This window comes from Salvia splendens, chromosome 18 (genome assembly GCF_004379255.2).
Source record: "Salvia splendens isolate huo1 chromosome 18, SspV2, whole genome shotgun sequence".
Lineage (NCBI taxonomy): Eukaryota > Viridiplantae > Streptophyta > Magnoliopsida > Lamiales > Lamiaceae > Salvia > Salvia splendens.
Genome location: NC_056049.1, coordinates 25,241,594 through 25,266,071, shown reverse-complemented (window position 1 = coordinate 25,266,071; position 24,478 = coordinate 25,241,594). Strand labels below are relative to the sequence as shown.

At 37.6% G+C, this 24,478-nt stretch overlaps 4 protein-coding genes across 9 annotated transcripts; 3 read left to right on the top strand and 1 right to left on the bottom strand.

Moving 5' to 3' along the window:
- Positions 1-23: 23 nt before the first annotated feature.
- Positions 24-12,664, top strand: LOC121775899. Of its 3 annotated transcripts, none has more exons than XM_042172983.1 (15): positions 24-154; positions 310-452; positions 1,084-1,623; positions 2,042-3,220; positions 3,330-3,657; positions 3,830-4,085; positions 4,175-4,391; positions 4,728-5,080; positions 5,293-5,874; positions 6,366-7,557; positions 7,633-7,986; positions 8,093-8,330; positions 8,594-11,283; positions 11,361-11,512; positions 12,054-12,664. In XM_042172983.1, exons 4-15 carry the CDS (start codon positions 2,534-2,536, stop codon positions 12,436-12,438), a joined length of 7,434 nt encoding a protein of 2,477 aa, XP_042028917.1. In that variant the 5' UTR covers positions 24-154; positions 310-452; positions 1,084-1,623; positions 2,042-2,533; the 3' UTR covers positions 12,439-12,664. The 3 variants fall into 3 exon arrangements, with proteins under 3 accessions (XP_042028917.1, XP_042028916.1, XP_042028915.1); XM_042172982.1 differs by having other exon boundaries at positions 81-172; XM_042172981.1 differs by lacking the exon at positions 24-154 and having other exon boundaries at positions 218-452.
- Positions 12,665-12,819: 155 nt separating this feature from the next.
- Positions 12,820-15,371, top strand: LOC121775901 (uncharacterized CRM domain-containing protein At3g25440, chloroplastic-like). 3 transcript variants are annotated; one of them, XM_042172984.1, is made up of 5 exons: positions 12,820-12,967; positions 13,363-13,455; positions 13,760-14,117; positions 14,307-14,708; positions 14,778-15,371. In XM_042172984.1, exons 2-5 carry the CDS (start codon positions 13,388-13,390, stop codon positions 15,075-15,077), a joined length of 1,128 nt encoding a protein of 375 aa, XP_042028918.1. In that variant the 5' UTR covers positions 12,820-12,967; positions 13,363-13,387; the 3' UTR covers positions 15,078-15,371. The 3 variants fall into 3 exon arrangements, with proteins under 3 accessions (XP_042028918.1, XP_042028919.1, XP_042028920.1); XM_042172985.1 differs by having other exon boundaries at positions 12,833-12,967; positions 13,269-13,455; XM_042172986.1 differs by having other exon boundaries at positions 12,845-12,962.
- Positions 15,372-16,636: 1,265 nt separating this feature from the next.
- Positions 16,637-19,782, top strand: LOC121777052 (fructokinase-2-like). Its single transcript, XM_042174177.1, has 4 exons — positions 16,637-17,136; positions 18,345-18,677; positions 19,202-19,318; positions 19,444-19,782. The coding sequence occupies exons 1-4, from the start codon at positions 16,735-16,737 to the stop codon at positions 19,576-19,578; spliced, it is 987 nt and encodes a 328-aa protein (XP_042030111.1). The 5' UTR covers positions 16,637-16,734; the 3' UTR covers positions 19,579-19,782.
- Positions 19,783-19,944: 162 nt separating this feature from the next.
- On the bottom strand, positions 19,945-22,968 carry LOC121777053. Of its 2 annotated transcripts, none has more exons than XM_042174179.1 (8): positions 22,755-22,968; positions 22,302-22,411; positions 21,916-22,059; positions 21,602-21,831; positions 21,258-21,368; positions 21,043-21,087; positions 20,611-20,734; positions 19,945-20,455 (listed from the first exon to the last, which is right to left on the bottom strand). In XM_042174179.1, the coding sequence occupies exons 1-8, from the start codon at positions 22,855-22,857 to the stop codon at positions 20,363-20,365; spliced, it is 960 nt and encodes a 319-aa protein (XP_042030113.1). In that variant the 5' UTR covers positions 22,858-22,968; the 3' UTR covers positions 19,945-20,362. The 2 variants fall into 2 exon arrangements, with proteins under 2 accessions (XP_042030113.1, XP_042030112.1); XM_042174178.1 differs by having other exon boundaries at positions 20,364-20,541.
- Positions 22,969-24,478: the final 1,510 nt, after the last annotated feature.

Genomic DNA, 24,478 nt, shown 5'->3' with positions numbered 1-24,478 from the left:
GAAGAAATTGAATAGACCCGCCCTTTACATTTTCCAAGACATTTCTCTCACCTTTTCCACAGACTTTTCATTTTCCCAACTTTTTTTAAGCCATGATCAAAACCATCCAATTTCTCACTCTTGTAGTGGAAGGATCGTGCTCAACCAACTATACGTACGGAACTTTTCTCTGGTTGGTAGCATTTTCCACAGCACGAAGGAAATGCATTTTGTTTTTATCTCTAATTTCCTTCAAAAAAAAACTACTATCATTCATGCACGTAAAAGTGTTATGTTCATGTCTTCTGAGGTAATCTTCATTTTCTGCAGAATCTGTTTGAGAAATGGAAGCTAAAATGGAGGAAAACAGTGCGGGAACTGAAAAGCGCTCATGGCGTAAAAATGATTTTACTGATTTGCTGTTTTCGTGGTCCTTGAAAGACATTTTTGACGAGGATCTCTACAAGCATCAGGTGTGTGAGTTTCTGTAGCTACGGATTATGAATTTTGCTTTTTTTTGAGCGGATTTAGTTATGTATGAAGTACGTATTTAGTCTGAGCTGGTTTCGTAGTCAATGCCCTCTCAATAGGTATTCAGCACAGGATAACCGGAATCGGACTATTACTCAGCTAGTGTAGACTTTTGAGCTTGCTTTCTTTGGTTTGATTTTAATCTGCTAGTGCTTAGTGAAAGGGATGTTTTTGGGTGGTCCTTCGCGTTGTTAAACATTGTTCTAAATGAGAGGGCTTAAGAAGATACTATGTCTTGCTGATGTTCTCAATATGCTTCTTTCATGGCTGCTTGGCTTATAAAGACTCATCATGTTAAACACGTTGGTTAAACTTGTTGTCTGGTGAAGCTCCGGTTCGCACTGTATATGCTGTACTACGGTACTAGGAATGCATGTATGCTTGGATGAAGAAGAGAGGTTTAACTACTTGCTTTTTTGTCTCTTAGAAGATGATATCACTTTTTGATTGTTGATAAATAGATATAACTCGTGATCGATACTGCTTCTCTACATTCATGAGATGAATGGATATGTTAAATCCTCAGTTTTAACCTCCTTTGATTTCACTGACTAACTTACTATTTATGTACAGGTGGAGAAGATTCCAGAGGTTTTTGAAAGTGTGGATCATTATCTTTCATCATTTGATTTCCCTCTGTTAGAAGATATGCGGGCTGCAATCGCTACTTCCTTGGAGACTGTTTACAAAGCTCCTTTTGCTGAAGTGGTTTCTTTCAAAATGACAAAACCAGACACACTTCTGTATAATGTTAAAGTTGACAGCTGGAGAAACAAGATTAGTGATCGTGGAAAAGAGCCTTACAGAACATTGCCTAATGATCTTGTACTCCTATCGGATTCAAAACCTGAAAGTGTTTCTGACTTGCAACGCATTGGAACGGTGTACACTTTTGCATCCGTAGTTAAAATTTCTGAGGATGAGATTGGTGACAGTTCATCCTGTGAATTCAAACTTAAAACCACATGCATGGCTGATTTAGTTGATCAGAAAAGCAAGTCTCTCTATGTGGTATACTTGACTAACATAACCACTCACAAAAGGATATGGATGGCATTAAGACTACGCCAAAATTTGAAGATCATTGAGAAAGTATTAGTGAAGAGTGACCTGGTATGCCATTTTACCGATCTAAAAGCTTTGTGGATCTCTGAAGTTATTATACCTTTTATAAATTAATTTGCTGTGAATGATGTATGGTTTCTAGTAGACACCACGTATGATAGTGATAGCAGTTTGTTGTACTTTGGTTTTCTTAATCAATATTCAGGTCTCTGTTTTCATCTCCAAACTATCTTTGATGCTTTGATGTTCTGTTTTTGTAGTAGCTGATCAGGCACTTATAAATGTCGGATGTTTCTTAGTATGCTCCCATTATGAGCTCTTACAAAGATATGCTTCTTTATGTTAATAGTGTTGTTCTAAATATTTTGTTTTTCTATTGGTTAGCTCTGCATTGAATTAATCTACTTGGTAAATCTACATTTCTCTGCTTGCCTCTGTTTTAATTAGTGTGTATGTTTTTTAACAGGCCAAGGAAAGTTGTGAATTGTGCTCTCGAAAATTTCACAATGAAGTGGAGGAGAAATTTCGATCAACTTTATTATCCAAGTCAAATGAATCACAACTTGGGGCGATCCGGGCCTCCATATGCAGAATTGGATGCAATCACCAACCCTCTGTGGAACTGATATGGGGTCCACCTGGGACTGGCAAGACATCAACTTTGAGTACCTTGCTGTATATCCTCTTGGAAATGAATGTGAGGACCCTCATATGTGCTCCAACGAATACTGCAATTACAGAGTTGGCTTCTCGTGTGACGACACTCCTGAAAAATTCAGTTAAAACTGAAAGTGGGAAGAGCTTGTTGACTTGTCCTTTAGGAGGCATGCTCCTCTTTGGGAACAATGATCGCCTTAAAGTTGGCTCTGACATCCAGGAAATCTTTTTAGATTACCGGGTTGATAGGCTTACGGAAATCTTAGTACCACTAACTGGCTGGATGCATTGTGTTTAATCCATGCTTGATTTTCTTGAAAACTGTGTCTCTCATCATAGGATCTTTGTGGAAAATGACAAGATCCACTCCCAAGAACATTGCGATGGTGAAGCTGTGCGGTCTAGAACTAACTCACTTCTGGATTATGCTAGAGATCGATTTAAAAGTTTAGCACCGCCTTTGAGAAATTGCATGCTGACAGTTGTCACTCATTTACCAAGAAGTTTTGTTGACAATGGGAACCACCAAAAGATAATGCAACTTTTTTCTCTTCTTGACTCGCTAGAAAAGTTGCTGTTTGAGAACAATGGCATTACATGTATGGATTTAGAAACTATCTTCATGCAACAAATAATGACCGGTTCTGAATCCTTTCTTGATACAACTTCCTTACAATGTGTCAGAAGCCAGTGTCTGTTCATTATAAAATCTCTTCAGACTTCTCTTAGTAATCTTGGCTTTCCAAAAGTATTTGGTAAAAGTTCAACTGAAGAGTTTTGCTTCCAGAAAGCTTCCCTGGTATTTTGCACTATATCATCCGCATTTAAGCTACATTCGGTTGATATGGAGCCCTTCCAGTTACTGGTCATCGATGAAGCAGCTCAGGTTAAGGAGTGTGAAACAACCATTGCGTTTCAGATTAAAGATGTGAGGCATGCTATCCTGGTTGGGGACGAGATTCAGTTGCCAGCAACTGTATCAAGCAAGGTTCTATATTGATTTCTTCGTTTGTTAATTGCATAATTTGTACTGCTCTTGACTGATTTCTTTTTCAGTGGATGTTTATTAATAATGATAATGATTTGGTTGTATGCAGCTGTCTGAAGAAGCTGGCTTTGGGAGAAGCTTGTTTGAAAGATTAAGCTCAATGGGACATCCCAAACATCTACTTAATGTGCAGTACAGAATGCATCCGTCAATAAGTTGGTTTCCGAATGCAAATTTTTATCAACACCAGATACTTGATGGACCTAATGTGCAGAGCAAAAGCTACGAACGATCATATCTTCCAGGGAAAATGTTTGGTCCCTATTCGTTTATAAATGTTCGTGGTGGAAGAGAGGAGTTAGACGATGTGGGTGTCAGCAAAAGAAACATGGTTGAGGTCGCCGTGGTTGTGAAGCTTGTCCAGAAACTCCTCAAAGGTACATTTCTCTAATTTATATCAGATGTTTCCATGATTATGAGTTACCACCTTCTGTATTTTAGTGACATTAAACCCTATTTTCCTTTTTTGTTTCCCCAGCATACCTGTCTCATGTAAATGTGTGTATCCTTGTTTCTTATCAATTTGTTGTTGACATGTATCATGAGCAGCATGGAATAGCTCAAAGGAAAATCTCAGTATTGGTTTAGTTTCTCCCTATGCTGCCCAAGTTGCAGCAATTCAAGATAAGCTCAGATCTAGATATGATAACCTTGAGAGGATTACAGTAAAGGTGAAGTCAATTGATGGGTTTCAAGGTGGTGAGGAAGATATTATAATTATATCAACTGTAAGGTCTCACCGAGGTGGTTCCATTGGTTTCTTGTGTAGTCCTAAAAGAACCAATGTTGCATTGACACGAGCCCGGTAAGGATTAAAATGGTTCTACATCTTATTTTGTGTCACTTTGCGTTTTGTTTAAAATAGATTATGATCAAGCTTTCCCTTTCTTCTAGTCATTGTCTGTGGATATTAGGAAATGAGAGAACGTTGTGTAAAAGTGATTCAGTGTGGGAACAAATAGTATCTGATGCCAAGAATCGGCGATGTTTCTTCAATGCTGCTGATGATAGCGACATTGGAAAAACTATTATAGATGTGAAAAAGGAGTTGGATCAACTTGATGACCTTTTAAGTGGGGAGAGTACACTTTTCGAAAATTTAAAGTGGCAGGTACTAGATTATTTATATCATCTTTAGTATCTTATGTTACTCGTTATGTCAGTCTCTTTCAGAAATTGCGTATGTCAGCATCATTGCATCAATAAACAGCTTCCTTACTTTAAGTTGAATTGTTTCAGATAAGTCATACTTTCACACCTTGCTGCCTAACTCTTCTCTGGATATTAATATTTGTGGTGTTTATTACTTGGTTAAGCATTGATCTTCAAGCTCTTCCTTTCCTATGATATGTTTTTTAATGTGAATTATGGTTTTGATACTGAGCCACTGACTGTTATGTTCCCATGTTATAGCCTTTGATTTTCCTGCTGTTGTGCATTACTCCAGGTTTTGTTCAGTGAGAACTTCAGGAAATCATTTCAGAAACTGAGATTTTCAAGTACAAAGAAGTTGGTCATAAATTTGTTACTAAAACTCGGACGAGGTTGGCGGCCTCGGAAATTAAATGTGGACTGGAAATGTGAGAATTCTTCATACATCATAAAACAATTTAAGATTGATATATACTATGTTGTTTGCTCCATTGACGTGATGAAGGACTCGATCTATAAGCAAGTTTTGAAAGTGTGGGACATATTGCCTATGACGGACACCACAAAATTGTTGAAAAGAATCGACAGTATAGCTTCTATGTATACAGATGTTTTCATCAACCACTGCAATGACAAGTTATTTGAGAGGTATGTCAGTTGGTTATGTGATGTTGGATGCCATCAGGATATTTAATGATGTGCATTTTGTGTGTACATAACTCATCAGGTTGTGCATATGTAGGATATATAGTGGTATGAAATATTTCTATGCAATATATCAAGTGTACATGTGGCATTACATTTTTGTTTATGAGCATATTTTTGTTAGACCTATTTAAGTTATTTTCATTTTTGTTTAGGAATTTGGAGGTGCCAATGAGTTGGCCACTCTCCTGTGATACATCACGTTTTAAGAATCCTAGTAGCACGAAATCAGTCTCAGGTGCAAGTACTAGTTCTGCTGAATGCAGAACTTATGTTGAAAACTCAAAAGTTAGTGAAAGCCTGTTGCTGATGAAATTCTACTCCTTGTCATGTGGTACTGTAAATCATTTGCTTTCGGATAATGAGGGTAAATGTGTTGATCTTCCATTTGAAGTTACCGATGAGGAGAGGGAAATAGTACATTTTACTAGAAGCAGTTTCATATTAGGTCGTTCTGGCACTGGGAAAACGACTATTCTAACTATGAAGCTGTACAAGACATTTCAGCAGTACTGTGTTGCTTCACGGGATTCTGTGGCAGCTGACGACAATGTGGGTACCACCGATGAAGATGAAGATGAAGAGGAAGATGATGGTGGCAATATGAGTATCACTGACGAAGTTGCTGTTGAGCCGTGCCACGGTGGATCCACAGATCCTGTATTACACCAGCTATTTGTCACCGTTAGCCCAAAACTGTGTCATGCTGTTAAAAAGAATGTAGCTCAGATGAAAAGGTGTGTTCATCCCACTCTGTCACCGTATCATCTAGTTGCACTGCTACAATCTGTTTACAGCACTCATGTGATGAATAGTTTGTACAAAAACATTTACTGGCAGCATATTTTTTTTGCGGCATGAAGACAGGAGCTGTATATTGCACTTTAGTGTTTACAATATTGCATGTTTCGTGCCACGTGGCAGCATGAGATTGGATGTACGTTGAAACTTTAAAATTAATTAGCATATTAATATATCCCTATATATATGTGTGTAACAGAATATCATTTCACTATACTTGTATGTATTTTTTAAAAGAGAAGTAGTCATTTACATTACACATCCTCCTGAATTTTTGAAGTTAAACTTGTTGAAATTGACTCCTTGTTCAAGCACCCCGCACTTTGTCTGAAAGACAATTTTTTAATAGCACTGCAACAGAATTTACTTCATTCTTTTTTCAAAGACTTAACTCATGAGAGATTTACATATGTCTAACTTTTTGCAGCATTTCTACTGAAAACAACTCTGGACATGACAGCTTCACTGGCATGGATGATGTTGATGAGGTTTCTGAATTTAAAGATATCCCAGATACTTTTGTTGGCATTCAACAGGAAATATACCCTCTTATCATTACATTTCACAAGTTTCTGATGATGCTCGATGGCAGTCTGGGAAAGTCATACTTTCAGAGGTTTCCCTTGGTAAGAGATTCCCCTCAATTCGGAGACAGAAGATCAGTGGGGCTACAATCTTTCTTGAGGAATAACGAGGTCACTTATGATCGATTTTCCTCTATATATTGGCCCCATTTCAATACCAAGCTGAAAAAGAGTCTGGATGCTTCAAGAGTTTATACTGAGATAATCTCACATATTAAAGGAGGTCCTCTGGAAGGTGGAGCATCTGATTACAAGCGAAGCAGACAGGATTACATATCATTATCTGAGAGTAGGATATCCACTTTATATGTGGAACAGAGAGAAGCAATTTATGATATTTTTGAGGACTACGAGAAAATGAAGTTAGAACGTGGTGAATTTGATCTAGCTGATTTTGTGAGTGACATTCATCTCAGACTCAACAAAGAAGATCTCGCAGGTGATAAAATGGACTTTGTCTACATTGATGAAGTTCAAGACCTTACAACAAGGCAAATTTCCCTTTTCAGATACATCTGTTACAATGTTGAGGAAGGGTTTATGTTTTCTGGTGATACCGCACAGACCATTGCCAGAGGGATTGACTTCAGGTTTGAGGATATTAGATCCTTGTTCTATAAAGAGTTTGTTATGGGATCTCAAAATCGTGATTTGTCAGGGAAGAAAGAGAAAGGACTTTTATCCGATATGTTTAATTTGTCCTACAATTTCCGTACCCATACTGGAGTACTTAGGTTAGCTCAAAGTGTTGTACACCTTATATGCCATTTCTTCCCACATTCTATTGATGTACTGCCCCCTGAGACGAGTCGTATATATGGTGAGTCCCCGATTGTTCTCGAGCCTGGAAGTGATGATAACTTGATCATTTCTATTTTTGGACATAGCGGAAAGAGTAGTGGAAAATGGGTGGGCTTTGGTGCTGACCAGGTTATTCTAGTACGGGATGATTTAGCAAAGAAGGAAATTTCCGAGTACATTGGTCATCAAGCTCTCATTCTGACTATAGTGGAGTGCAAGGGCCTTGAGTTTCAGGTTAGCAATTTGTTTTATCTTTATTTTGTCAGAATACAATCACCTTTAGTTTTACTGATGTTATGATGGATATAGGATGTTCTACTGTATAACTTCTTTGGCTCCTCGCCGTTGAGTAACCAATGGAGAGTCATGTACGGATTCTTGAATGAAAAAGATCTTCTTTCTGGGGATTCTGGGAATTCCTTCCCGAGTTTTAGCCAGTTAAAGCACAATCTCCTATGCTCTGAGTTGAAGCAATTATATGTGGCGATAACTCGAACAAGGCAAAGATTATGGATTTGTGAAAACGATGTAGAGGTTTCCAAGCCAATGCTTGATTATTGGAGGAAGCTGTCTCTTGTGCAAGTGAAGAAAATAGATGATTCTCTAGCGGAGGCCATGAAGAGGGCTAGCACTCCAAAAGAGTGGAAATCACAGGGTATCAAGGTTAGTTAGTACTTTACCTTTTTTCATCTATTGTTTCTTCCTTCACCATTCAATATTGGTGTATTTAAGTGTTTTTTTTCTTCTCTCTTTTTATTTTTGGTGCTAGCTCTTTTGGGAGAAGAACTATGAGATGGCGACAATGTGCTTTGAAAAAGCAGGTGATGAGACTTGGGAGAAAAGGGCAAAGGCCTCTGGTCTTCGAGCTGTTGCTGATAGTCTACGCGGTTCAAATTCTGAAGAGGCAGCTACAGTGCTTCGAGAGGCTGCAGAAATATTTGATTCAATCGACCGAGTTGAATCTGCAGCTGAATGTTTCTACGAACTGGGGGAGTTTGAAAGAGCAGGTATTTTACAGATGATATTCACAATGAGCATGTTATTTTTTTTGTTTTTTTGAGGGTTATGCAATATGTTTTCTTGCTGTTAAATTCTCTAAAAAAGTATTTTGGAATCAGGCTGTTCTGGACGAACAGAAAACCAAAATAAAATACCTGTTTTGCCTCTTGGTGGACTATGGAACCAGGACGTTCTGTAAAAATTTAATATTCAATGAAAATATATTGCTATTTGTTTGGCATGATAAATATTTGCTTATTCATCCATGCAGGTAGGATCTATTGGGACAAATGTGGTAAGTCAGAACTAAGAAAAGCTGGTGAATGCTTCTCATTAGCTGGAAAATATGAACTTGCTGCAAAAGTTTATGAGAGTGGGAACTTCTTAAGAGACTGCTTATCAGCTTGCTCCAGGGGGAAACATTTTAACCTCGGGTTGCAGTATATTGAGCAGTGGAAGCAGGACGCGCTGTCAAACAACGTAATAATGGCTAAATTTATGGAGATTGATAGAATTGTGCAAGAGTTTTTGGAAAATTGTGCTTTAGAGTGCCACAAGGCAAAGGATGCATCACTGATGAGGTTTGTTCGAGCCTTCTGTTCCACAGATTCCAAACGCAACTTTCTAAGGTCATTGGATTGCCTTGAAGATCTTCTGGTTCTGGAAGAAGAGTTAGGAAACTTCAATGAGGCTTCCGAGATTGCGAAGAGTCTGGGACATACTCTGCGTGAGGTTGATCTGCTGGAAAAGGCGGGGCAATTTAATAATGCTTGTTCATTAGCCTTTTCTTATGTTATTTCTTGTGTCCTGTGGGGATTTGGAAATCGAGGGTGGCCATTAAAATCATTTCCTCAGAAAGTGGAACTTCTAAGCAGAATGAGGTCAGTTGCACTAAAGGTTTCTGAAACCCATCATGCATCAATTTGTGCACAGTCCAACTTTTTGTCTTATGATAACAAGAATTTGTCTGAATTGCTGCATTTTTACAATGCTTCAAAGCAATATGAAACTCCAATTATTGAAATTCTTGTCGTTCGAAAACTTCTAGAAGTACATTTTCAAGTGAATGCTACCAAGTATGAGTGGAACCATGAACTTCTGTTGGATCCAAGGTCGTTTTCTCAGAGAATAGGGGTGAACCAACTCTCTGGTGGATCACTTGTTTACCTTTGGAACTTGTGGAAGGTACATAGTTTAGAGATATTAGAATGTCTCAACAGACTTGAAAAGAATGATTCCGTCGAATTACAAGGTGTTGTTGGCTTCTGTTTTCATTACTTTGGACTGAGGTTGCTTGATAATTCCAGATTTGCCTTTCACTTGCTGAATCCTGATGCTGCTTGGGTAAAACCTGTTGAGGGTTTCATTCGTTGGAACAAGAATGTGGCGACTTTAGAAGCTCGTCATTGTGCATCAGCGGCTTGTAAATTCTGGCTACAAGAATTATTTTTTGTTGGACTTAAAGTGTTGGAGGCTCTTCAACGACTTTATGATTCCACGATGAAGCGCTTGTCTACGCACTGCAAAAGTATGTGTCTACTATACATTTTTGACATTGCAAAGTTCTTCCTCGATTCCAAGTTCTTTCATTTGAACTTTGGAGATAACAAGAAGCTGCAGGGTTTTGTGGAGCAATGCACTGAATACTTCATTTTTAATTTCCCTTTGGACCCTCGAGAGTCCTTATCAGAAAACATGATATCTTTGAGAGAAACTGAACTTTCCAGGAATCTACTCGAAGAGAGTGTTATGAGAAATATTGCTGGAAGGGGGAAACTTACAAGTGGGCAGATTGGACGGGTAGTGAAGATAATGCTGGGTAATGACAAGCTAAAGCATGGTTTCTATGATAAAATTTCTGAAAGGCTTTCAAACGGAACGCCTTGGAAGTCATTCATCGAGAATCTCAGGCAGCCTATCGAGTCAGATTCTGCCAAGGAATCTAAATCTGGCGAGTCTTTTGGAAATGCATCACATTCACAACGTGTGCAAGAATCTCAACTTAGGTGCTCAAGGGAAGCTTTGGGTCAAGTGCTGCTTAGAGCTTTGGTAGAAACTTATAACATCAGGTGGGGGATGTATGACTATATATCTCCACACTGTTTCATTTATCTTGTGGAAAGAATGTTGATCCTGGCTCCTCATCCAAGCGGCTTCTTTTTCACATCGAAATCTTCATTTGTTGAATATTTGGTAGGTATGCCACCGGATGCTAATCCAAAAACTAGCTTGACCACACACAACAATTCTCGTCCTGGTATCATGATCGACTTTGTTGTCCAAGTGGTTGATCAATTTCTTTGTAACAGAATTGAAACAGTAGAATGGATAACGAAATCTGGCATCAATTGTAATTCTTATCTTCCTGTTCTCCTTCTGAGATCGCTCATGATTCTGTGTATGTTGTCTATAAATTGGGGCTTAAGCTTTGATATATTCAATCAGAAGATGTCTCGATATGACATTACAAAGCATCTTCCAAAGGTGTTCTATGAAGCTCTTCGACCTAGAAGGCGAGGTTATATTCAGTTTGTTTCAGCAGTTGCTACTGCTTTCAAGCTTATTGGTGATCCTCTTGTCGTTGTGGTTTCGGGCGACATCAATCGCAGCTTCAGTTATCCTGATGCGGTCTTACTCGACTTGAGATCCTTCTCTTGCAGAACTGATATCATGAAGACACTGTTTCCTAGAAGCACATCAGCATCGGATGATCAACCTACTATGGGTGAAAGAAATGTGACCGAGCCTAGCATCATAGTCATGCCTCCTGCAGTTAGCAATGAAGATAAGAACATTGTTGCAAAATCTTCAGAAACAGGCTCTGCAACTGCTTCAAGCTCAGGGAATGGATATGGGAATTTGTTAATAAACTGGGATCTTATTGGGGAGATTCCTAAAGCATTAGAGACATGTGCAAATAGGAATGATGAAAATCTGAAGAGTCTTTTTCTGGGAAAGAAGGTAATATGAAGTTCATTTTGATCACATAGTTCTTGGCTAATGTGAATCATGTAGCTGATTTGTAGTCTACTTTTCAGGTGGAACTCGAGGGACATATAAGCTTGATTACCCGTGCTATTGAATGGCTAAGCGAACAGAGTTCTCATTCTGGTGAAGATAAAGATTTTCCCTTAGATGCCTGCCGCTTGATCGAGGATTTATACTCTCTTCTGTCTTTGTTTCGCAAAAGGTCAGTTAAAAGACGAGCTAACCATACTTGATTCATTTAGTAATTGAATGCATCAAGAAATCAGTTGAGTTATAGTTATGTCGAATCCAATCTTTAGCTTAGAGCCTACTTGAGTAACTGTCAAGCTCGACCAGACAATCCTATTTAGCCATTTAGAGTTTTGCTATAGCTTATCTAACTGAATCAAATAAATTTTGGAGTTTAGAAATTCATCTATTAAAACTTAGGTCGCTCAAATTTTAATACTGGTAAGTTAGGGTCGAGGACAAGTCGAGCTCAGGTGTGGCACTACTTCCCGTTGATCAAGTTGTCATGAGGATATATAATAAGTATCCATTTTTAAGATATCTGTTGGACTGAATGTCAAACTCTGTCATATGTAATGTCATCAATTATTCATACAATAAGAAATGCCGATTCTTGGTCAATACCATTTCATTTTTTATGTATGTAGTGTTTAATTGTTTCGAACAATTTAACCTTACTGCAGTTTGTTTACTGCTGGATACATTTCATAAACTCTAAACTAAATGTTTTGCAGTGAGTTTGATTCTAAAGCTATGACAGAGATAGGGGAGCTTCTGAAGAGCATGGAGGCGAGGCGGCCTCAGCTCGATGCATTAGCAAGTTTGCTATTGGGGAACGATGAAAGTGCAGTTGTCGGCTCCAAGGAGAAGGGCGATGACAAAAACTGTGACAGCGATGCTGAAGATGAAGATAGTAAAACAGAGGATTCTGCAGCTGTCGAAGTTGAATCTGATCCCAGCAACAAGGGGAAAGGAAAGAAGAAGCAGACAAACAAGCCAAAGAAAGGGAATTCAGCAGCTGAGGAAGTAAAGCCAGATCACAGCAACAAGGGAAAGGGAAAAGGAAAAGGTAAGAATAAAGGCAAGTCAAAGAGAGGAAAAGGTGGTAAAAAGAAGTAGCCAACTTTTTTTCGTTTCTGATGAATGAATTTCTAGTTTTTGTCTTAATATTGTGACAGTAATCGGATATATTAGCAGCTTTTGTGGCTTGAATTTGATCCTAGTGGTTTTTGCTGCTGTGTAACATCTCCTAGACGAACGTTAACAAGCAGTTTGATGTAAAATGGTTTTGTTTTGTTTTGTTGTACATATTGTTATTGTTATTGTTATGTGCTTTGTTAACTTATTCTAGTTGAGTTTTCAAGTACTGCAAGGTGGGGAAATATGCATAATAAAGATGTATTTTATTGAAATTTCTATGTAAATTAAGAATCTTTATTTGTGTCATAGTTAAAGTAGTAAAATATCCAATTAAATAAAATGTAAGCACGCACTGAAATATATAATAGTACTCCTAGTAAAACGAAAAATAATCTCCCTTTCTCTCTTCAAAATTAATTCAAACCCAATTGTCCGTGAAGTACAAATGATTGATTTCCAGAAACAAACCGAAAAAAGTTCGTTTCCCTCTTTATCCTGTTACTGTAAGGTTTGACTCAAATTTCGCCTTTAAGCTCTAATATTAACGTGCTTTGTATTGATTATATGTTTTTGCTGATTCAAAATCCAGTTATTTTGGGATTGCGTAATTCAATTCAATACGCTCGAAAATGGTCAATTTCGATTTTTTGAAGTTCAATACGTTAAGAAAAGCCGTAGCATAATTTCATAATGATGTGTCTCGGGCACCAACTGTTTGATGAAATGCTTGTTAGAATGCCCTGCTACTAAGTTAGTCCTCATTTTTGTATTTGGAGAGTTCATGATTTTGGGATCCATATCTTCTGTAGCTCGAGCTGCCTGTCCTATTTAAAGAATTCTTGAAAATTTATATCCTTGGCTTCTTCAAATACTAAAACTCGGTATTCTGCGATGAAACGGTAGGCATAAAGCTTAATGTCTCTGTCAAATGGCAATACCAGTGCTCAGGTCTTTCGTCAGAGCATCTTCACTTCTCCGTTGTTCAATCCGTTTCAGGTATATTCCTCAGTCTTGGGCTTGACTATTTCTTTCATGTATAGTTCTCTTTCCACCAATCTATGTATACGAATTATAATCTGCGATTATTGTAGCTTAGTTTTCTTTGGGGGCGTCTACTATGAGTGATGGGATACTTTGATGAAATGTAGGATTGAGTATTTGAGGATAAGATGTTGAACACGTGCAAGATTAATCAATCCATCAAATTAAATGGTGGATTTGTTTTGATGATATTTATTCATTCCATCACTATAAGTAAAAGCTCTCTTCATGTATTATGTTATCGCTGTTTAACCATCAGGCAAATCCTTCGGAGACAAGAACCCATATTTACTCTCGTCAGGCAACCATCTCAACTGCATTCACACTCAATTAGTTCCCAACACGTAGTTTGGTGCTGGCAACGGAGGTGCATCTCTCATGGGTCAGTAAACGTGGTAATATCACCAGAAGGAAAGCCTAAGTTTGAGACCCACGAAACTGATCCCCCAAAGAAGGAGAAATGGAAGACAAAGAAGAGACTGAAGCTTCAAAGGATGAAAGAGAAGCAAAAGAGAAAGGCTGCCAATAAGAGAGACCCGAGACGGCTTGGAGTCAAAGGCGACAAAAAAAGAAAATTTGCCACTGCTGAGGAAAGGATTAAGTACAAGCTTGAACAAGTATATGCCCACCATTTCTTAAAGAATCAATATTTTGGTTGTTATATTTGATTTTAGCAATTTAGTGTTACTATTTTGATTGTTCCTCAGTTGCTTTAAGATCTAATAAGCTATTTTAATGACGATAAGCTCAGGAAAACACCCTCGAAGTCTTCTTATTTATCTCATAACACGCAAAGTTGATTTCAGGCTAGAACCAAGGAAGCCTTGTTGATTGAAAGGCTGAAAAGGTATGAAGTTTCCAAAGCTCAGGGACCTATGGTTAAACCCGAGGTATTGACTGGCGAGGAGCGATTTTATATGAAGAAAATGGCCCAGAAAAGGTCCAACTATGTTGAAGTAGGAAGAAGAGGAGTCTATGGAGGAGTGATCCTAAATATGCACATGCATTGGAAGAGACATGAAACTGTTGAAGTCATCTGCAAGCCTTGCAAGCCAGGCGAAGTGCACGAGTATGCAGATGAAATCGCTAGGCTAAGTGGTGGAATCCCAATCCAAATCATCAAAGATAACACCATAATCTTCTATCGTGGCAAAAACTATGTGCAGCCGAAGGTTATGTCACCAATTGATACACTCTCAAAAAAACGGGTATGCTTCTCGGAACTACTTGCTTTAGTAAGTCCTGGTTTGCAGAATAATGCATGGGATGTTTAACAGGCACTGGAGAAATCAAAATACGAACAATCACTCGAGTCTGTGAGACAGTTCATTGCTATTGCTGAGAAGGAGCTAGAACTGTACTACCGGCATGTTGCACTCTACGGTGGTCCAAATGATAGAGATCCCAAATCAATCTTGGATCCTCCAAAGGTCATAGGTTATCCTAATAAAACTACTTCATTGGCTGCACGAGAACTGTCTGAGGACGAAGAGTCTTCACAATATTTGAATTGTGAAGGTGATGCCATGCTAAGTGAAGATTTGACTTCTTGTGATGAAGGTGCAGATGAGAACTGATTTTCGATTCAAGATAAGTGTTTTGATCTATGACTGAGTGTTTGAGGTCATCACCAAGTGTTTTGATCTATGACTGAGTGTTTGAGGTCATCACCATCAGATTATCAGCTTGAACATGAAATGAATTAGCATGGTGATAGAAATATTTATGATTATTTTTTGAATCATGGATTGCTTCTTTTGTTTAGTTTTAGTAGGTAATTGATGTTTGGGTATATAAAACCTTTTTAGATCAAAATTACTCTGTTTTTTTGAAAACAAGATCACAGTTACAAGTATTACTAGTATTATTTAGATTTTGTTTTCAAATCTAAATTGGGCCCTCTTTTTGGGTATCTAATCCTACAACTTTTATTTTATGTTTGGTTGTAGTATGCTATCACATCACCGGTTGATAGTTAAATAATCAACCAATAAAATTATATTACTCCATGGGTTATTCGTTTCAAGCAGACATCAAAATATTTTAAAAATCATTGTAGTAGTAGAATACTGTCTAACCAATAAAACCATTGGCTTCTTCTATAAGCCAACAGAAACAGCTCATGGCAGAAGAATAATTTTATTTCTAGTTGTACTATAAAGTGGACATAAAAAACTCCATTATCAATCAACTAGGATATTCGTACAATTTTTATTCATTAAAATAGAGCAAGTTGAAAAGGACTAGGCAGTTCTAGTGTATTTCTAATCTTTCAAACGAGTATACAGAAAAATGATATACTAGAATTAACCCGTGCGTATTTTATTATTGTAAATATTACGTGTATTTATAGATGATTATCTCTACCATAAATGGTACTCCAGTCTCCATGTATAAAATCCTGTCACCATATCATAGTAGATAAAATTCAAATTATATTCATAAAATAAGAAGCATTATTACTTCAGGTCCAACTTTACAAATTAAACCTAATAACCTATACATTCCTTTACGAAATCCATATTTTTATCGAATATCTTCGTATCCAATATTTCTAAATGCCAATCCCATAAATAATAGAAAGTGATTCAACTTAATAACAACTTTCTTAAAGCAAGACTAGGCAAATATCCAATTATCCAAAGTTATCCGATATGGTATAACCATATTAGTTATACCGATATCTTTTTTTCTTCTTCTATAAATTGACAAAATAATATTTTCAAAAACGAAAATACAGGTATACTAAAACTCGTAGTTATATCTTTTTATCCAAATCATTCAACAAGTCAATGACAACACACATAATTAAAAGGGATTTTCCATTCCAACCAACTACCCAACTATATTACCATTCGTCAACATTTAATTAGAAAAATATCTGCACCAAAAATGAAAATAAAATTGGGGGAGTTCCTACCCTTTTGAAATGCAACACAAGCCGATAAATAAACAAGAAATCACCCCACAAATTTACATTCCATTATTAAATATTTAGTGGATTATCCATCTTTTTCGCCACCCAATCAATTAACCACCAAATATCTAAATAAAACACATTAACAAATAAATTAAAAAAAAAAATTCATTCTCCTACCCCACACACCCTTCTATATAAACAACCATTTCTCTTCAGTCTCCCACATCCATTTTTTCCGGTCTAAAACACACACACTCTAGCGTACAATTACACACAGTTACGTACATATTCATTTTCTCTCTCTCAGTTGAACAATGGCGAAATCAGGTGCCGGCCAGGGACTGATCGTGAGCTTCGGCGAGATGCTGATCGACTTCGTTCCGACGGTCTCCGGCGTGTCGCTGGCGGAGGCGCCGGGCTTCCTCAAGGCTCCCGGCGGCGCCCCCGCCAACGTGGCCATCGCCATCACCAGGCTCGGAGGAAAGGCCGCGTTCGTCGGAAAGCTCGGAGACGACGAGTTCGGCCAAATGCTCGCCGGGATCCTCAAGGAGAACAAGGTCTGCACCGAAGGCATCAATTTTGACAAGGGCGCACGCACCGCTCTGGCGTTCGTGACCCTACGCAACGACGGCGAGCGTGAGTTCATGTTCTACAGGAATCCCAGCGCTGACATGCTCCTCAAGCCGGAGGAGTTGAATCTCAACCTCATTAAATCTGTGAGTATATTTCATTTGATCCAAATTAACTGCAACACAATATATGTGTGTGTGAGAATGTGGATGCTCAATTTTTTTTTATATTAAATCAGAAGGATCTGATTTATTGGATCATCCTATATGTACAGACGTGTTTCTGCTATGATCTTGGCTGAATTTGATTTTTCATGGTTGTTTGGATTAATAGATCTCATTTCCCAGCAATTTTTGTTTGGTTTTGGTATTGGATTTGGATTGTAACGGTGGTAGGTGAATCTCACGCGCATCAGATTTTCCTATGCGGTGCATAATTTTGACTAACTGCTTTTTATTAGGGTCCAAAATAGCATTCGTATTAATTAATTGGGCCATGAATGGTTGGATTAGTTACCCACATTAAGAATGGGGCCCACATTTGGTTGGTGAAATTGAGATCTCTTCAATTTTCTTTGCCGTGAGTGAACCTTTTTAGGCATGAATATTATTGACCGATTTGGTGCCTCTGGTTCTAATATATCCACTTATCCATTAGTTATTGTAAATACAAAATATAAATGACTAGTTTTGTTACTTTTGTGAATGAAATCAGCTTAATCCATGATCTGACTTTTTGTATCTGCAGTCATAATCTTGTTTTATTCATTTTTATAGATTTTACAGCTTTTCAAATTTTCATGACTATTATACAGAACTTGTGCATGACTGCATGTGGCTTCGAATAAATGAAATAGAAAAAAAAAAGTATAAAACGATGCTCTGCGTGTGAATTAGAGCATGATGGCTACAAGTAACAAAATGCCCAAGAGTGATGTGATTATGTGAGCTCTTTTTCACACACACATAATTGCCCCAAGAAAATAAGTAACTATTTGTTGTCATCTGTTTTTGTTCAAATCTGATTGCTGCACACAAAATATCTGATTTCAATGATATAGATAAGCACCGAGTTCATTGTATCTAGTTTTGGCAGTGTTTATCAGAATGGGCACTATCTTGGACAATGAAATTCTTCTGGAATATCTTTATATGTGGCGTTAGAATATTGCTCAACCTTTTGTCCTTTTATGTATAGCATTGAAAAGGGCAATAGACTTTAAATTTTTCCCTCAGATAAAGTTGGTGACTGTGGTACTGCCATATTCCACCAATTAGGCCGCCCTAATCCTTCATTTATAAGTGTGATTGATTGATGTACTAGCTAATTAATTGCAAGTGTTTGATTTGTACAGGCCAAGATTTTCCATTATGGATCAATCAGCTTGATTGTGGAGCCATGCAGATCAGCCCACATGAAGGCCATGGAGGAGGCAAAGAAAGCTGGGGCCTTTCTCTCATATGATCCCAACCTCCGCCTGCCACTGTGGCCTTCGGCCCAGTATGCCAAAGAGCAGATATTGAGCATCTGGAACAAGGCGGATTTGATCAAGGTCAGCGACAACGAGCTTGAGTTCCTCACCGGAAGCAGCAAGATTGATGATGAATCTGCAATGTCTTTGTGGCACCCCAACTTGAAGCTCCTTTTGATCACACTTGGAGACAAGGGCTGCAAATACTATGCAAAGGTATGCTCTCACCTAACCTTCTTCATAATGTAGTTGGTAGTGGGCGTGGTTAAGAGTTGAATTAATTAATTAGTCATAATGCACTTTTCTGTGGAGACAAGTAGTAGGTGTTTTCTTTTGTCGCAATTTAAAAAGGACATGAAAAGCAGCTCATGAATATTATGCATAGTTTTATAATTATTGAGAAAATGGCCCCTAGTAATGCACTTAATTTACTGATGCAAGAAGCCATGGTTTTTTCTTTGTATATTGGTCCCACTCGCCACCCTGTTTTTGAAACTTATTAATGAAGGTTTACTATAATATTTCTTCTCGTTTTCTCATATCTTGGAAGGTGTGAATCATGTGATTTTATGTCCCAATACCCAATTCTTGATTTCAACCTTTCAACAAAGACTATTACTACATATGAGAAGGGCCACTTTATAAACATTAATATTGGAAATATTATGATTTATTTATCTAGTTCTTGATTATTACTTCGCTTGCTATCATTAATTCTTAATCTTTTTTATGGGAATTAGAACTTCAAAGGATCTGTGCCTGGCTTTAGTGTCAAGGCAGTTGACACCACTGGCGCTGGTGATTCTTTTGTCGGATCCCTCCTCGCAAAGATAGTTGATGATCTTTCCATCATTCAGGTAAATCCCCACTACATAATCCTGTTTCAATATATTGTGCTTGCACGATATGTACGAGTATAACAGGTCCGTCCCTCGTCTAAAGTTAGATCCGACCCTAATCATCCCTCGTGCAACATGTGCAGGATGAAGCGAAGCTGAGGGAAGTGTTGAAATATGCATGTGCGTGTGGTGCCATAACCACAACCAAGAAGGGTGCGATCCCAGCTCTCCCCAACCACTCTGAGGTGCTTGAAGTGCTCAAAACTGGAGCAAAATAGGCACCAGAATGTCTGTCTGTTTATTACAGTTTCATTTTGGTTTATTAGAGTTTCGAAATGGTGGTTTTAAACATAAACCATATTTTCTCTTTCGCAATATTACTATTCCTGAGTTTAGACTTCGCACGTTGTAGTGAATGCCGAGGCAATTCCTAAACTGTGAGTAGTTATAAATAAAAAGTAGCAACGTATATATTTTCGGCCTTTTTCTACTACATTGTCAACAATTTTGATACCATAAATTTAAAGTTGAGACGAATTTGCATAAACTTTACAATGATTTGATTATAACACAAAATGCTTCATTGATCATGTGATGTTTAGTCTACAATTATTTGATTATAAACAAACTAACATCACATGCAATTCAATTGTGACAAAAAGTCACTAAATTTTTTTTATTAATTAGGCAAAAACTTCACATGTAATTCAATTAAGACAAAAGTGATGTCCTTGTCAATATGTGTGAGTATATTATTTTATCCAAAGTTTCAGCCATCACTATCATCTGAAATATTTCTATGTTATCTTGATATACCAGAATATTCTAATCCAGGATATACCTATATAGATAATAAGGCATGAAGCAGCCCTTAAATGTCACAACCAAACTTCACCAGATTGATAAAACTATACAAGTACAGTAATCATTATGAGCACATCCAATGCCGAATATAGTGGCAGAACACGTCTCTAAAAGTCAGTGCTATAGTTCGGAGGCAGATAAGAGACTACTAAGACAGATTACTTCTTTGCACAAAATAGCACAAAATAGAAGGCATTGCTAGGCAAGAAACATAAGCTCATCAGTTTCATTATTGCGTTTTATGTGTCTCAACAAGATCTGTTTTACTTGGATCTCCAATAAGTAGCCAACCTTGGTAGATGCAATAGGCAATTTAAAAAATCTAGATTATCATAACGGTTGCACGAGTAAATAGTAACTGAAACTCTTCCTATCTTCTGCAAAATACATACATAATATGTGTGATATTGTCAAAGAGCTATTGCTTGTGGATAACAGCCACTAACCTCCATATGTAGAGATCCCCAGATGTGCTTGCACTTCTCCCACCTTTCCTTCAAGGCAGCCAGAAATGACTTTGCCCATGGTTCATTGCTTCCCTCCAGGCTCAAGTCATAAGGCACTGTAAAACTGAAATAGGCAAATTACTGAACGTTTCGAAGGAACTCAAGTTTGAGGCCTTCATGAATCAGAGATGTGCTGTCCCAGAAAGAAAGGATCATAAGAACCTCTCTCTCTGGAGCTAAGAAGAACTCATTTTTAGCATCTTGCATCATGAGAATTGGCTTATGTGATGCTACAATAGAACAAAAGTAAAATGGGTAATAAAACAAAATGTTGATTGCAAAGGAATTGTATTAAAATAATCTGGTATAAGTTCATCATGTTCATGCATCGGGGAATATAACAAAATGTAGATTGCAAAGTAAAACGCCCACCTCATCAGTTCTTCTTTCCGATTTCCTTTGCTTGATGAGTTAGACCTATGCCAATATTTCCATGAATGGCAACAACATAACTTAGCTCTCACTATATTTGCAATATTAATAAAAAATACAAAAGTTAGTGCTGAAACTGAAATTTTACTTGGGTGAAGAGTGAGTATCCTTACAAAATTCAGAACTAGCTATTATCAAAGTGGGAACAACGATACCTGGTGACAAATATTTGATAGATGTGAAGAGACTTGGAAGAGAGATTATAAACAGCACGCTCAATATGGTCCTTCCCAAACAAATAAACAACAGGGTAACCAAGCAGCCATCTGTAGTAGCATTACAATCTCCATGAAACTCACGGGGAGGTAGGAAAAAAAAGCAATTTGTATGCTAATCATGCTAACAACTTTACATCCTAAACAGGAAAATGTAAAGTAATTTAAAAATCATTTTTTTATAATATGATAAATATGAATCACCAATAAACTTAAAACGGCAGCATTATTAGATAAAAATCAGATAAAACATACATTAGGGATAAAAGTAAAGAGTTACCTACCCGTTAAGCGTTGGGATGGTTACATCACTTTCCTGAAGGCAGTGGCTTAGATCGACCATCACAGGAGATTCAAAAACAGCCGGTCCATCAAGAGAGGATCCAATGTTCTGAGTTTCTCGTCTTTGAAAGTGATCACCGTTTACTCCATCCGTGTGAAAAACAGAGGAGAACAACTTTTGAGCTGACAGAAGCTGAACCATTGCAGGGCTTTCCTCTGCCTGTGTCATCATCTGGAATCATACAATCGGGGCGTTATGCCATATCCACAAAAGATAAACCCAAAAAAATGACAGTTTTTCAGAAGATAATATTACCTTTGGAGGATCAGTTTCGAGGTCCACAAATAGCACTGCAGTTTCCAAACTTGATTTGACGAAGTCTGCAAGTGCTCTGGCCTCAACCAGATACACCATATCATCTACTACCAAGACGTGCAAAAGCTTACATATCGAGGACTCCTGCGAGTTCAGCATATACATGAAATAAAGACGATAAGCTTGAAAGAAGCCCCAAGAATTAGCTGAAACAAGAGGCATGCCATTTCCCAATAGTTAACAGTGCTAAAATACTCAACTGGAATATTCATTCATTGATATCTTTCCCATATGTCAATTATTCTATGGAGACATCAATATAGAACATCACAGTTCGTAACCACATGAATGAACCAAATATATCAGCTGGTAGAACACTGAATTACCTTCTTGCAGTGTTCAAGAAATGCACAAAGATTATTCCCCAATTCAGGCATCTTCCCACCATAATCTACCATGATGCAAGGTCTCATTCTTGAACACAAAGCCAAAATATCTGCATACAGAAATTATATCAACAGTCAACCACTCACATGCCCAAATATCCCGTTCTCCAAATCATACTAAAAAAGCACAAGTTCAATTCAGCTACTAATAATGTAAAACAGCAAATGAATATTACGAAAAGTGGATTATCCATCTATTCCACAAAATTGCACCAATTCAAACCAAAAAAAACAACGAAGGACCAATAACGAAACCGTAACTTTGAGTTTCCCCAAACCAACTAAATAAATAAATAAAAAGCAAGCAGGCCATCAATTGATCAATTCAATAAAACACGGAGCTTCAAATGGCAATCAACTTGAGCAGAAAATCAACAAAAAGAAAGAAATTACCGGTTTGAAGCCGCGATTTAGAAGAAGGCTTAAGCCTCCATTTAATTTGAGAAAGAGCCTTATCAAAAACCCTCAACACTTCTTCCAATTTTGCTGCGTCCATTTCCAGTTTTCCAGTAATTAGTGCAAATAATTAGCACAATTTTCTGGATTTTTTTGTACATATAATTAGCTCTAGTGTAATGAGTTTTTCTTATTCTTGAAATTCCTTAGTTTTATAAAATATGATTATTTATGTATTGCGTGGTCTATCGACTACCGGTGGTTATACAGTGAATTAAAAATAATCGAGTCGAGGGTTTTTTGCCGTATTGCGTATTCTTTACATAATGAATGGTCTTAATATGAAATTAAATAATCAATAGTTTAACCATTGCTAGAATAATTATATAAGGTAGAATTATCCTAAATTATTCATTTAAGACTAACTTAAGGTGACGAACCCTTTTTAATTATTAAACTTAGTTGATCATAATTTTTATGGAACATTTAAATAATACATGAAAATATAAAAATTACATTAATAGCAATCAAAGATAATTGTTCATATTAAAATGTGTACATCATAATTTGTCCTATTTAAAAAGCAAGCAATCACAAATTTAAAACTCTCGCTAATGGTAAATGTTTGATTTAATATTAGATACTCACTAGAATTCTCTTGGATGTTATTCGATTAAACTTCAGGATAGTGCAACCAATTATTAGTCTCACTTTTCTCCCATACAAAGTTAATCTCAATAATTTGGATCCATTCAATCTCAAGTAACTGAACACCTTTGAGGTCAAGATGAGAGGCATAACCAATCAAAAGAAGGAAAGAAAAAGGGTGCATCAAGAAAAGGGTAGAAAACTAATGTAAAAGCAAAAACTCATCTCCTACAAAGAAGGGTCAAAAAAACATCATTTAGCTACATCATGTATGCAAGAAAATCTCATTTACATGCTATGCCCTAACCAACTATACATGAGATCCTTTTTATGACATTCTTGTGATCATCAAGATTTCAACCAAGATCAGGAACTCTGAAGAACTCCTCCTCATCATCATCTCCAACTTCATGTTGGAATCGTACTTGGTCAAACGACTTTGACTAATAATAAATGTTACAAGACATTTAATTTTGAGAAATTAAATGCAATAGCGTCGATCTACGTTCCGAGTAGACGGCCGTAGTATATTCATTTTCTCAAATCCGATTCCCGGTGAGTGAGAAATAATATATTAAAGTTGGTCACAATAAAGCCAGAAATGAGCTATGAGAAAAACTAAGAGATTAATTAACTGAGTGTTAATTATCCCACATCGGGGATGATAAACTTCTTTGATGAAGTATTTAATAAGATGAATTATTATGTGTAATAATTATCGTGGAATAAGATGGGTGACAGAGCCTACACGTGCGCACACGCGCGCGCCGTCGCCGCCCGCCCGTGACCCTGCCCCTTGTGCCTTGTGCCTTGGTCTTTGGGTGGTCTTTGGAGCTACTCGTTGAGCAGGGTTCAAGCCCCGTTTGTTCTTTTTAGACCACCTCAAACTCCACACTATCCCCGACGGACCCCGACTCATGGTGGTCCTGGTCCACGTCATGTCCCCGCTGGACCCCGACGCATAACGGGAGACAAAAGGTTCCCGCTGGACCCCGACGTATAACGGGAGACAAAAGGTCACCGATGGACCCCGATGGTCCATGGTGTATCCCGTCGTGTAGTGTGTCCAGATG

What these genes read in the sequence shown, in the direction of transcription:
- LOC121775899 (XM_042172983.1), top strand. Translation starts at nt 2,534, where the DNA reads ATGCTTGATTTTCTTGAAAACTGTGTCTCTCATCATAGGATCTTTGTG. An exon ending in TGTCCAGAAACTCCTCAAAG is followed by an intron (nt 3,658 to 3,829) that starts GTACATTTCTCT and finishes TATCATGAGCAG; the next exon opens with CATGGAATAGCTCAAAGGAA. An exon ending in CTGTCTTTGTTTCGCAAAAG is followed by an intron (nt 11,513 to 12,053) that starts GTCAGTTAAAAG and finishes AATGTTTTGCAG; the next exon opens with TGAGTTTGATTCTAAAGCTA.
- LOC121775901 (XM_042172984.1), top strand. Translation starts at nt 13,388, where the DNA reads ATGGCAATACCAGTGCTCAGGTCTTTCGTCAGAGCATCTTCACTTCTC. An exon ending in TTAAGTACAAGCTTGAACAA is followed by an intron (nt 14,118 to 14,306) that starts GTATATGCCCAC and finishes AGTTGATTTCAG; the next exon opens with GCTAGAACCAAGGAAGCCTT. An exon ending in ATACACTCTCAAAAAAACGG is followed by an intron (nt 14,709 to 14,777) that starts GTATGCTTCTCG and finishes GATGTTTAACAG; the next exon opens with GCACTGGAGAAATCAAAATA.
- LOC121777052 (XM_042174177.1), top strand. Translation starts at nt 16,735, where the DNA reads ATGGCGAAATCAGGTGCCGGCCAGGGACTGATCGTGAGCTTCGGCGAG. An exon ending in GCTGCAAATACTATGCAAAG is followed by an intron (nt 18,678 to 19,201) that starts GTATGCTCTCAC and finishes TATGGGAATTAG; the next exon opens with AACTTCAAAGGATCTGTGCC. An exon ending in ATGATCTTTCCATCATTCAG is followed by an intron (nt 19,319 to 19,443) that starts GTAAATCCCCAC and finishes CAACATGTGCAG; the next exon opens with GATGAAGCGAAGCTGAGGGA.
- LOC121777053 (XM_042174178.1), bottom strand. Translation starts at nt 22,857, where the DNA reads ATGGACGCAGCAAAATTGGAAGAAGTGTTGAGGGTTTTTGATAAGGCT. An exon ending in TCGAAACTGATCCTCCAAAG is followed by an intron (nt 21,832 to 21,915) that starts GTAATATTATCT and finishes GTATGATTCCAG; the next exon opens with ATGATGACACAGGCAGAGGA. An exon ending in CGGAAAGAAGAACTGATGAG is followed by an intron (nt 20,735 to 21,042) that starts GTGGGCGTTTTA and finishes TGCCTATTTCAG; the next exon opens with TTTTACAGTGCCTTATGACT.